Below are 12,884 nucleotides of genomic sequence, written 5' to 3'. Positions count from 1 at the left end.
TCTCCCCACTTCACGTGTAAAGGAATTGGGTTAAGAGACTTTTTTGTCAGTCGGCGGACGATTGTGACCGAGCCAGTTTGGGAAGTGCAAGCCTGCAGACCTCTGAAGTTCTCTCTGGCCCAAGGGGAGCTGTTGAGTGGCGCGGGGAGCAGGATGAAAACGGTGTTTGGCAAACTGTCCTGGCTATGTCGTTGTCCCGTTTGTGGCTCTCCGCCTGTGCAGAGACACAGGGAGGGGCAGAGGGTGGGGGGATCACACAGGGGAGGACCTGGAGGAAGAGAGGGGAGTGGGGCAGGGGCCAGGAGCCTCTTAATTATGCCAAAGAAGACAGGAGCTGTCAGTGGCCTCTGATGTCGTCTAGCTCTTCGATCTTTTCAAGGGTTGGGGTTAGGGTTAGGTTAGGGTTAGGATTCGTGTTTTATATGCTTAGAGAAGCCGAGAGTTTCTCCCAGATTCTCTCAGGTGGTAAGTGGGAGAGCAAAGGCTAGAAGCAGTTCCCTGCCCCCAGGCACAGTGCTCCCCCATCACCCCAAGTGGCCTTTGTGCGCTCCGTGAAGCCTGGAGCCTCTCCTGCTCCTCTCCCTCCTGCCCCCGCCTGCGGCTTGGCCTGGCTTGGCCGGGGCTCCAGGTGGGTCAGGCTCCGGGCAGGGCCACTGGAGGCTGCTTCTCAGTGTCCGATGACTCACCCAGCCCCCAGGGCACCTGTCCTTCGTGAGCACAGATCCTGCTGGGGTCCAGACACTGGCTTATCCCCATCTCCTCTTACCAGGCGCTGGGGCTGAGCCAGGGCAGGACCGCGCAGGGAGTTGGTGAAGGGGCCCTCGGCAGGGGCTGCCGTCCAGCTGGGAGGTATATATAGCTCTGAGCTCAGCCCCGGTGTGTGGGATGGGACCCCGGGGAGGTGGAGGAAGAGGGACAAGCTGCCAAGCTGACTCAGACCTTGTCTCGCTCTGGCTCTTCTCCTCGATCTTCTCCTCTTCCCTCGGGGGACCCACTCTTGCCACCCTTCAGTGCCCTAGCTGCATCCTGCACCCCCGAGTGCCCGGTCTGTACACACCCCACTTACTGCAGTCAGCGGCCATTGGTCCTCTTGTAGGTGGGCCAGCCCAGCGGGACACAGGGTGGGAGCTGAGAACAAGCAGGCAGGAAGAGGCCTCGGGCAGGGAGAAGAGCCAGCCGATGTCGGGTGCCCCGAGGAGGAGTCTAGACCTCAATACAGGACAGGGATTCAGCCGGCTCTCAGCTCTGGCCCCAGGACAGCCAGCGCAGGACAGGCTGAGGAGAGCCAGCAGACATGCAGATAATATGCGGAGCTGCAGGACAGATTAGCGCCTGTTATTTCTGAGCCGAGCCTCCCACGCTTGTGGATGGGCTCCCGCAACCAGGGCTGCTGGCTGGCTACTGCCTACGGCTGCCTTCAGTTTTGCCCCGTCACTCTGTGACCCTCGCCCTGGCACTGCCATGCTGGTCGCTCTGACCACCTTTGGCCAGCCTGGCCTCTGGCCCCATGGGCAGGTGGTGGAGAGGTGAGCGTAGGGCAACTTCTCACCCCCATCTGCCCGCACACTCTTATCTTTCCCTCCCCTCACAGCTCCTTCTTGCCTTCTCTGTTCTGCCTGCAAGAGGGCTGGCTGGCTCTGTCTTCTCTGCATGCTTTCGTTCTGCCCACCATGCTCCTGAGTCTCCCAGCTCTCCTGGTGTCCCCCCTTTCTCTGCATCTCCTCTCCTTGCATCCTCTGTTGTCTCCCTGGGTGCCTTGTGGCCCAGGCTTCCAGTTGCCATTAGCAATCCGGCAGCTCTTACAAGCGAGCTCCTCCACTGCCCTTTGCTCTCTTGCCCTGTGGTTTCTAGATCCTTCCATGTCCCCCGCTCTGGCTCATACACTGACTTCAAACTTCTGAAGGCCTGATGGCGTGACTCTCAGTTCGCACCTGGTCTGTGCCAGGAGCTGGTGTGGCCTTGGGCTGGTGGTCTAACCTTTTTTAGCTTCAATTCCTCATTTGTAAAACTAGGGGCAATGATAATAATGCCGCCTTTCTGTCTGGTTTTGGTTCCATTCATTTATTTCTTTTATTGTGGGAAGATAGACACCAAGGAAAATTTACCACTGTAACCCTGTTAAGTCACAGTTCAGTGGTGTAAAATTCATCTTGTGGCACCTGTCATCGCTACCCTCCATCTCCAGAACATTCTCATCCACCCAAAACTGAAACTCTGTGGCCCTTAGACACTAACTCCCTGTCCACTCTGCTGTCCCCAGCCCCTGGGAAGCTCTCTTCTGTGTTGTGTCTGTACGGATTTGCCTCTTCGTGGTAGCTCATGGAGGTAGAGCCAGTCATACAGTGTTTGTGTTAGCACAGTGTCCTCAAGGTTCACCTGTATTGCGGCCCGGGTCAGGACTCCGTTATTTTTTATAGCTGCATAATACTCCTTTGCACAGCTACACCGTGTTTTGTGTATCCGTTGAGCTCTTCGTGAGCACTTGGTTGTCTCCTCCTCTCCCCTATTGTGGCTAGTGCTGCCATGAACACACGTGTATGGGTATCTGAGTCCCTCCTTTTCAGTTCTTTTGCGAAAATACCTAGAGATGGAATTTCCGGATCACGGGGTAATTGCACTTCACTTTTTGTGGAAGTGGCAGACCGCCTTCCAGCAGCTGCGCCATGTTATGTTCTGCCAACAGACTGCAAGCGTCGCGGGGTCTTCGCTTCTTTGCCAGCAGTTGTTGCTTCTCGTGGTTAGTTGGTTTGTGCTTGAATTGTCATCCTTATGGGTGTGAAGTGGTAGCTTGTGGTTCTGATTTGCATTTCCCTAATGATTAGTGACGTTGAGCATCTTTTCAGCACTGCCACAGGGATGAGAGCGCGTGGGGGCACTAATGGTGTGCAGCACTGGGGTGTGGAGCTGAATGGGACATGTCCTCTGTCCTCAAGAGCTCGAATTTTAGGGAGAGAGGAAGGCAGGAGCTCCAGTGACTTTCAGCCAAAGAGTTCGAGAAAGGCATAGACCCCTGTGCACCGGGACTTGGAGGTGGGAGCGAGCACACCCACTTGGGTGGGGATCAGGGACCACATCTTGGGGCGGTGGCCTTCAAGGTGGGGTGGGATTTCTCCAGAAGCCTCAGAGCGCTGCAGGGACAACAGTGATACGAGCTCAGATGTCAGGCCTAATCTCTGCCTTCTGAGGCTGCGGGCAGAAGTTTCTTATCCACAAATAGCCTCCTCCTCCACTGCAGGTGTTTATAGCTTCAGCTGGTCCCTGGACAGAGAGGCCCCCAGGCCATCAGGATTAGGGCTGGTCCTAGAGGACGGGAGGGCTTACTCCCGGGAGAGGCCTCTAGGAAGCCAAAACCCGGTGTGTGCATGTCCGTGCATGTCCGTCTTCTTTTCAGTGGGGGGCTCTGCCCTCAGGTTCTCAGCTTTCTCCACTTTTTTTTTTTAAGCTTTTATTTATTTGACAGAGCAGGCAGAGAGGCAGGCTGAGAGAGAGGGGGAAGCAGGCTCCCTGCCGAGCAGAGAGACTGATGTGGGGCTCAATCCCAGGACCCTGAGATGATGACCTGAGCTGAAGGCAGAGGCTTAACCTACTGAGCCACCCAGGCGCGTGCTTCCTCCACTTTTGAGGACTCCTAGCCTTCGTGGTAATAGGGCCTTACGAGCAACACAGCAGTAGCGGCTGGCTTTGCTGACCTTCCGCTAGGCAGTAGGTGCTTTACGTCCTCGATGCTGTTTAGTGTACTTATGGCCCCGGGGAGAGCTGGTGCAGACAGGGGAGGCAATATAGGCAGAACGAGATGCAGCAATGGCCGTCCCAGACCGGCGTGTGCGGGTAGAATAACGATGTCAGCGGTAGTGTGTGGCCAGCGAGAAGCCTGGGCTGGCTGATGGGCACGTGTGACGTCGAGTGTGGGGTTAGGAGGAAGTGGTGGTGGTCGCGTGAGCCCCGAGGGCTCCACCCTCAGCCTGTGGTGAGGCCAAGGCTCCCCTTTGTCCCTCCGCTGTCCTTGCCTATGGTGGGGTGGGGCCGTGGGTGTGAGTTGGGGCTGTTGGACACATGTCCTCTGACAGATGGGCCACGGTCTGGCGGGGGCGTCCTTTCCAGCCACACCCAGGCCCTCTCTAGGGTTGGCCAAGGCCACCTGCCACTCTGTAATGCCCAGCTGCCCGACTGGCCCCGCCGAGGTCCAGGCTGGCCTCCCACTACCCCAGCATGCGGTCTCCGCCCTGGAGGGGAGAAGACTGGCCTGACTTCGAGCAGCAGATGACAGAGCTGGGACAAGGATGTGGGTCTCTTTCCCTAACACTGATTCATCTGGACTTTGCACTCATTTCTTAACTGCCCTTGCTCCCTGCTGGCCTGCCGTGTGGTTTCAGGGCTCTGCCTCTTAGCATATGCTCCCTGCTTCTCTCCACTTCTCCCTTCGACTGTGGCGTTCTGACATCTACACCATCCACGGCATGTTGGTGTCTGTCAGCTGGGGGAAGCACAGTCCGTGAGTGAAAACACTGGGCAGGCTCCTGGGGTCCCAATAGTCGGCTCTTCCTCTAGGACCTGGGCGAGGGGAGTCGGACATAGCCAAGGGCTTGCTTCCTGCAGAGAGCCAGGTGGGGATCGGTCCCGAGGGAGGAGCCCCATGATGTCTTGCGGAGGCAGCTCCCAGCCCTGCCTAGGGAGACAGCCATCCTAGCACCGTTGTGAAGCCTTAGAAGTGTCTGTTCTCGTGGCACCTGGGACACTTAACAAACCATGTGACTTTGAATGAATCACTTCCCCTCTCTGGGCCACAGTTACTTCTTCCCTAGGCAACATCAGACCTGGGGGCACCAGGTCTGACCCTCGCTTCTGAGAGAGGATGGCCCTCACTTCCATGTTAAGTAGAAGACATGCTGTGCAGTCCTGAAGAGACAAGTTCTGGAACCAGACTGGATGGGTTTCAGTCCTTACCATTTGTTGGCCTGTGACCCTGAACGGCTTCCCGAACCTCCATGTGCTTCAATTTCCCTTTGTAGAAGGCAATGGCAGTAGCAGTGGCACAGAGTGGCTGTGAGGGTTGAAAAGGGGGACGCAGATCCGACTATCCCAGTGAACAGTGTATTTGCACAGGTCCTTTTGCACGAAGGGGCTCAGTAAATGTTCACGACTGTTGCTCATTACGAGAGCGAGAGAAGCAGTAGCAACTCCCCACATAAGTGTAAATAAAGCCTGGATTAGAGGCCAGCTGGCCCCGTGGCAGCAGTGTGACCGGGTGGCCTCCGGAGCACCCCGCTAGCAGGAAGGAAGCTAGTTGGCCCCTCTTGGCTTGACACACCCACAGAGAACCTGCACTTCGCTCCTGCCTACGGGTACTCTCCACCCTGGCATCACCTCTGATCAGCAGAACAGAACTGGGTGGAATAACGGCCTGAGATGAGCTGGTGGGGGGGGGGTGCTGTTCCAGAGATGGGGGTGCTGTTCCAGAGTGGAAGGTGCTGTTCCAGAGATGGGGTGCTGTTCCCGAGTGGAGGGTGCTGTTCCAGAAATGGGGGTTGCTGTTCCAGAGATGGGGGTGCCGTTCCAGAGTGGAGGGTGCTGTTCCAGAGAAAGGGAAGGGAAGATGCCCAACTTGGAAAAACACTGACAACTGAGTTGGGTTTGGCTCCTGTGGCTCCCAAAAATGGCCCGTGGGACGGCAAAACTCCTGAGCCCAGTAGCAGAGGGCAGAGGGTGCTGTGGGACTAGGAGGGGGCTGTGTCTCCATGACCTGGGGCTCCTGGCATCTCTGATGTCTGGAGTAGTCTCTCAGCCCCTGCTGGGCACTAGCCTCCCTCTGTGCTGCTGCTTCTGTGCTGTGGAGAAAGGGCCGCTGTGCCTGGGCTCAGAGGGCAGTGCTGGTAACCGAGCATCTTCTTGGTGTCCTGCACTCGTGGTGTCGCCGGCCCAGGTATTTCTGCCAGATCTGCGGGCGGGTGCTCGGGGTGGGATCTTCCAGCTTCAGTGTCCTCGGCTGGTACCAAGAGCGGTTGCCCGCCTTCCTGCAGGCCCGAGGGAGGTCTGTGAGTTTGGGCTTCAGGACCATCCGTTGCATGTCCCCCTTCCAAGCCCCTAGTCTGCTTATTTGTAAAGCAGTTTCATTGGAGTTTAATTGCCATATGGTGAACTGTACGTATTTGAAGTGGACAGTTTGGCTAAGTTTTGACATATGTACACACACCTATGAAGCCAGTAGCTACCGTCAAGAGAGTAAACGTGTTCATCTTCACATGAAACGATCTTTACTTCACTTTGCATTTATTTTTTAAATTTTTAAATTTTTTTAAAAGATTTTATTTATTTATTTGACAGAGATCACAAGTATGCAGAGAGGCAGGCAGAGAGAAAGGGGGAAACAGTCTCCCTGCTGAGCAGAGAGCCCGATGCGGGGCTCGATCCCAGGACCCTGAGATCATGACCTGAGCCAAAGGCAAAGGCTTTAACCCACTGAGCCACCCAGGCGCCCCTCACTTTGCATTTATATGTTAAATTCTTTTTCTCAAAGAGAGCCTTCCAAGTTTTAGATGCTCAGGATCCGTAGAAATAGGGATTTGCTCCTGCAAATCAAATGAAATCAAATCAAATCAAATCAGGCCGGAATAAGGAAGCACTTTAATAGTTATGTTGGACTAGTTGGAAGTAAAAAGCGATTTGTTTTTATTTAATGTGTACCTTACCTGTTGGAGGCCAAAATACCTTGTGGGACATCTGTCAGCATCTTCTCACCATTCCCTTATCATTCATTTAACACGTATTTACTGGGAGCCCACTACAGAAGACGGCAGGCAGTGTTCTAGGTGTTGGGTGTGGACAAGTGACTAAACAGACAAAACCCCTCTTCTCAGGAGCTTTTCTTCCGTTGGAGGTGAGGGTGGGGGGTGGTGCTCCGAGTGAGCAAGCAGATCGTGCGGTGTGTCAGAAGGTTCTGGGGAGAACAGCAAAGATGCGAGGCCGTCACAGGGGGGTGGGTGGGGGCTGACGTCAGCCATCAGCAGAGAGTTCGGGGAGCTGTCTCTAAGACAGAGGCACCTGAGCAAAGAAGGCCTCCAGGGTGGGAAAGGGAGGCAGTGGGCCGTGTGCAGCAGGGCTGAGAACGAGGCACATGGAGGCCCTCAGGTGGGGCCTCAGGTGGGAGTGGGCCAGGCATGTCTCAGGAGCGACCAGGAGACCCAGTGGAAGATGCTGCACGGTCAGAGTGGCCAGGCTGGGGATGGAGTGAACAGGCTCTGGGGGCTTCCAGGCCATTGCAGGGGCTTGAACACTTGCAATCTGAGTGAGATGGGAAGCCATTGGAGGCTGTTTGAGCCGCGGGGTTGCTATGGCTGCCGTGTTAAGAATAGGCTGAGGGTTGGGGGGCCTGGGTGGCTCAGTGGGTTAAAGCCTCTGCCTTCGGCTCAGGTCATGATCCCAGGGTCCTGGGATCAAGCCCTGCATCGGGCTCTCTGCTCAGCGGGGAGCCTGCTTCCCACCCCCTTCTCTGCCTACTTGTAATCTGTCAAATAAATAAATAAATAAATCTTAAAAAAAAAAAAAAAAAGAATAGGCTGAGGGCACGGGATCCAGGTAGAAGGCCACAGAGGATGGGAGCTTGGACCATGGAGGGTGAGGTGGTGGGAAGTGGCTAGATGCCAGATATACATTTGATCTTTGAACATTGTGGGCTTTAGAGGGGCCAACCTCTACCCCACCCCCACCCCCAGCACAGACACAGTGCACAATCCACATAGAACTTGACTCTCCCAGAGCTTGACTACTAATAGCCTACTGCTGACCAGAGCCTTTCCCGTAATACAAACAGTCTATTCCCCTGCCTTTCCCAGCAGCAGCCCCGCGTTCTCCCGCTCACCCTTCCCTGGGGCGCGCCCTCCTGCTCTGTGATCAGTCTCCTGGTCTCAGGAACCCTCCCTCCTCCCTTGCTCTTCTCCTTGCTCCCAGGCTGGGCCCCGAACTCGACTACTCGCACGGGCCTCTTCCTTTAACAGGAAAGGAAACTGAGCTGCAGAGAACTCTCATTGAGCTCAGGTTAAGGTCTGCTTCCGAAGTCTGTAAACGTTTGCTTAGAATCGTCTGGAGGAGGAACCTTAAAAGGGCTTGGTTTAAGAAGGGAAGTCTGGGTGAAGGTCCAGGAGGAATGGGATGTGCGAAGATCCCGTATCTTGTTTTTGGAGCCACTGGGCTACACCCAGCTCCCAACTCCCAGTTCTGGCGATGACTTAGACCCTCTGGCCAGTGATCAGAGCGTTTCCTAACTGCAGCGTGAGCCGTCTTTTTGGACATTCGTTTAAAGGAGCCCATGGAATACCTCTCCGTGGAAAGCTTTGAGAAGCGACGCGCCCCCGCCTCCCTGTTTTAGGTGCAGACCAGCCCACAGGTGATAGCCTCAGGGTCTGGTCCTCCCCCACCCCTTCCCCTGACACAGACTGTCCAGTGCTTCCAGGCCAGCTAGTCTTCCTGGCAGACAAGTCCTCCCGAGGGTGGCCTCTTAGTTCAGTTTTGGCAGTGAGGAAAGGTCATCTGGGGGGCCAGCTTGGCCTTGGCTGTGCTCTCCAGTTACAGCGGGGTGGCGGACAGCCCGCTTGTCTCACCCCTGCCCCCCCGCACCTCCTGACTCATAGCCACAGCCCTCCAGGCTCAGCAAGGGCCGGCAGGACGGGGCGGGCTGGTGGCTGTGCTGCTGGCCCCAGAGCTGGCCCCAGAGCGGGCCCAGAGAGGTGACAGCTCCTACTCAAACCCCCTTGCCCTCCCTCTCCCTAGCCCAATGCCCTTCTTTATAGTCTAATCCTACCCAGTGGTCAAGGTCCAGCAGAAGGCTCACCTGACCACCCAGCCTGAGCTGACCCCTGTGCTCTGAGCACACTGTGTTCAGTGGCCCGCACTGTCTGTGGCCCACACTGGGGTTACAGCATAGGCACACGTCTCTTCTTAGCTGTGTGTTTGTTGCTTTGAAAACAGAACCGCCTTTCATAATTGCATTTACAATAGTAGGGGATGTGGGTGGCTCCTTACAGTTTTTCAGGGTCCCTTAGACACAGCCTCAGCCTCTAGGAGACGGCTCCCTTGGCGAACACTCAGTACGACCTGGTGACTGGTCTGGTCAGAGCCATGCAGCTGGAGGTGTGGGCTGCCCCGGTCTTCTTGATCTGAGTTAAGGGCCTCAGGCCTCCTCCATGAGGATGCTCAGGGTCTCAGCACTTAGGTCTCTCATCCCCCCTGCTGCCCACAGACAAGGCAAGACCTCTCGTGAGGTACTGCTCATCTCTGGAGATGGTGGAAGCTGTGTGGGCAGGGGGCTGCATGGGTGAGTGTCAAGGTCCAGGCACTTCCCTGCAGCCTCCCAAGTGTGCAAAAGACCCCAGGAGGAAGCAGGACAGATTGGCAGCTGTCCCACTGTTGTAGAGTGGGGGGAGGAGGTGGCCTCTGAGAGGGCTCCTCAAGTTCATATGGGGCTCACAGCCCTGTCACCTCCTTGCTCTCAGGTTACCAGTCCCCCAGCAAGGCCTGTTGCTGCTGGGAGATCCCTGGGATCCAAGGAGGGCGGGAGGGAAACTGCAGAGTCCTCACCCCAAGTCCCCACTCAAGGTGGGCAGAGGGCGAGGGAAGGGATCCCCAGATCCTCTCGTGTTTCTGCCTTTTGTCCTTCACCCGCTGAGAGGCTGTTGGTGTCTCTGTAGGTCGGAATGAGCTGATAGCCCGCTACATCAAGCTCCGGACAGGGAAGACCCGCACCAGGAAGCAGGTGGGCCCTGGGGGATGAGTGTGGGTCCCAGGGGCAGGGACCCCAGTCCCAGCCTGCTCCGTGGTGGGCCAGGCCCTCTGCAGGACCAAGGGTGGCTTCTCGGCGGGGCTGGTTCCCAGGGGTTATCTCTTTCTGGTGTGCCACAGACCGTTCAGTTTCCCTGTAGTCCCTGCTGCCGTCAGCTGGGAGAAAGTGCCCCCTCCTGTCCCCAGGACGCTGGAAGAACAGAGAGCGAAGGACTGGAGCTGCACTTTGATTTATCGCCAGACTCTGGGTTAGCTGGATGTGCGGGACTGAGGACCCATCACTGACTGCCCCTTTCACTCACTCATTCCACAGACGTGGCTTGAGGATGGTGCAGGGCTGAGGGTCATGGAGCCAGCATGGGGAGCACAGGCCTCCTGGGAGATAGGGACAGGAGCCTTCTCTTCTTGCTACAGGTCTCCAGCCACATCCAGGTGCTGGCTCGTCGCAAAGCCCGCGAGATCCAGGCCAAGCTAAAGGTAAGGCAAACCAGCAGTGGTGGGAAGGACCGAGGGCATAGGCGGGGCCAGCTTCCTAGAAGTTAGGGCGCTTTTTCCCTTTGGGTTCAGGGACTGGCTGTTGGTGTGCAGAGCCAGCGTGCTTCTTGGTGTTGAGAAGAGTGGTGTTCAGCCTGTAACTGCTCTTGTCTGCACCGGGAATGACAGTTGAGCTGTGTGTGTGTGTGACCCCAGGCCCTGCAGCATCCCCCTTCCCCCGCAGTTTACTCCCCAGGTCACAGTGGGATTGTCCTCCACGCCCCATTCCTTGAGGACCTCATGGAGGCCCTGACCCCTTAGTGCCATCCCCTGAGCCTGCGGGGTGGGCGTGGTCAAGCTTGGGAGGCCCTGCTGTGGGGGTGGGGCGGCTGTTCCCCGGGAGCTGGGGGAGTGCCCCCCTCACTCCACTCGCAGATGGTTGGTTCTCTCCCCTTTCCAGATCAGCCTCACCTGACAGTCCCCAGTCCCCAGTTCCCAGAGCAGTCCCCAGCAGGGGACTGCTCCGGGGAGGCCCCGCTGCTGACAGGACACCTCATCGGGTGGTTTGTTCCCCACAGGACTCAGGCCTCCTGGATGCCCGAGTCAGGGGACCCTTTCAGGGACTTCCAGGTGGGGGTGAGTGAGCTCGCTGTCCTACAGGGGTGTGTAGCGGAGCTTGCCCAGCTACCAGGTAGGAAGAGCTGACTTTTAGGGGTGTCAGACTGAAACCAGCAGTTAACATACTTTTTTTTCAGCCCTTTTTGTTTTTTCCCCCAAACAGAATATCACATCAGTACGTAACCACAGGAGCTGCCCTGGTCAAAGCTAGGTTGGTGAGGAATAGGCCAGAGACCCCTTGCTCCTATCCACCTCTCAGGCTCCGTGGCTCTTGAACCCCAAAGTAGCTCAGAGCCCAATTAAAAACCTGCACTAGATGAGCTTGCAGGTCCCTGCGGCTCTGGTTGTCGGTGATCCTGACACTGGAGCCTCCGAACAAGTGGCGGGAACTCCCAGGAAGCTGCGCCCCACGGCCCACTTGGCCCAGCTGTCCCCCGCCCCCACAGCTGCAGCCCAGCACCTCGCTCCTTTGTCCCCTGGACAGCTGGCTGGGCCTCAGCTGTCGCTCCCTCCCTCTCAGGCCGAGCACACATACTCCTGGAGACCCCCCCCCCCCCCCGGGGTCTGGAGTCCAACTTGCTCACTTCCCCTCTCTGGTCTGCCTCTGACTTGCTGGGACCCTGGCAGAGAGCCAGATAGAGAAGAGACTTTCCAGTGTTCTGTTTATGGCCATCAAGGGAAACTTTTAATTCCCTTGGGGACCATCCGTATGGCCCCCATTTGCTTCAAGGAATTGCTACCTTTGTCTATACGCTCTAACTTAGAGGCTGGGGAGAGCTCTGCTAGACCACTGGACGGACATTGAGGGAAACCATGAGCCCCTTAAATAACACGCAGATCTTTGTGTGCATGCGTTTTCTTGGAGAGGGTGGTCTGAGGATTTTTTCGTATTCTCAGAGGGGTCTGGGACCCAGCATAATTTGTCTCCCTGGACAGACTTCTTATTTGGTAGAAATCCCCCAGGACTTGGGAATGGGTGTACCTGGCTCTGCCCTTGTACCATGGGGACGTGGTGAGTCACTGGCCTTCCTCCAGCTCTAGTCAGTTTAAGATGTAAAATGACAAGGGGAAGCAAGGTGGTGTCTGAGGTCCCCTCCGGTCCCCAAATTCAGTGTCTCCCTGGCCTTGTTACCTGGGCACTGATGTCACGCCCCATAGCATCTTTCCCACTTTGCCCTGATTCCTGTTCCACCCTGGTGACAGCGTGCTTTCCCGAGCCCCAGTCGCCTGTTTAGATCAGCTATCCGGGAAGGGACGTAAGTTACTGACATCGAGCGGATGGAGCTCTCTGGCCTCACGGGGCAGTTGTTAACCACAGAGGTCCACGGGCTTTCTGAGTGTTCAGCCTCCTGCATCACACATGTCCTCCTGGAGGGAGAGGCCTGGGCCGGCTGACGTGGCACGTTTGGCTTTTCTCTCCTGAACTGGTGCACATGTCTTCGGGAAGAGGCCCTCTTATGCTGAGAGCTCCCTCTTTGGTTATCGAGAGCCTCTGAGAACAAAGCCCAGGTTTGCCCCGAAAGGACAATGGCTTGAGGATGAGCCCTTCTCTCAGAATGGTCTCCTGTGCCTTCTGTGCTGTGTGTACCCTTCTCTCCCCCATCCCCTGTCCTGGGCCTGCAGAGGCCAACCTGGACCAAGCTCTCGGACTAGCCACCACCACGGTCAGTGCCCTAAATTCTCAGAGCCTCTGTTTTCTTCCTCTTAAAATGGGGATCCTGCCGGTATTGCCAGCCTCACAGGAGTGCTCTGATGTTCAGAATCAAAGTGAAGTCGTGTTCTTGACCTTCTCTGGGTCATCTTGTGCCACATGAGTGCACATGGTCCTGGAGAAGCTGAGTGGCAGGGCCCCTGCAGTTCTGGCTCCACAGTCTGAGGTGCTGGGATGCTGGTTCCCTCACGGTGGTGCGTGCTCCACAGGGCTGTTGTGGGGGCCGAGGGAAACTGTCATGGGGGAGTGTCGGGAGTGGCAAGGGCCTGTGTCAGTTCTCCCTTGTCCGGGACTTGGAACAGATCTGGGT

At 56.6% G+C, this 12,884-nt stretch overlaps 1 protein-coding gene across 3 annotated transcripts in view; it reads left to right on the top strand.

Moving 5' to 3' along the window:
• Window positions 1-12,884, top strand: part of TEAD4 (TEA domain transcription factor 4) — a 65,962-nt gene that overhangs the window by 29,900 nt on the left and 23,178 nt on the right. For all 3 annotated transcript variants that reach the window (XM_032349114.1, XM_032349113.1, XM_032349112.1), the window contains 2 exons: window positions 9,681-9,745; window positions 10,186-10,248. Coding sequence is in view for 2 of the 3 variants with exons in the window: in XM_032349113.1 (XP_032205004.1) it covers window positions 9,681-9,745; window positions 10,186-10,248 (128 nt within the window). In the remaining variant the exon portion in view is untranslated. The remainder of the gene's footprint in view (window positions 1-9,680; window positions 9,746-10,185; window positions 10,249-12,884) is intronic.

This window comes from Mustela erminea, chromosome 6, assembly GCF_009829155.1.
Source record: "Mustela erminea isolate mMusErm1 chromosome 6, mMusErm1.Pri, whole genome shotgun sequence".
In the NCBI taxonomy this organism is placed as follows: Eukaryota; Metazoa; Chordata; class Mammalia; order Carnivora; family Mustelidae; genus Mustela; species Mustela erminea.
The sequence above is the reverse complement of the archived record's forward strand: the minus strand, read 5'-3'. Positions and strand labels throughout refer to the sequence as shown.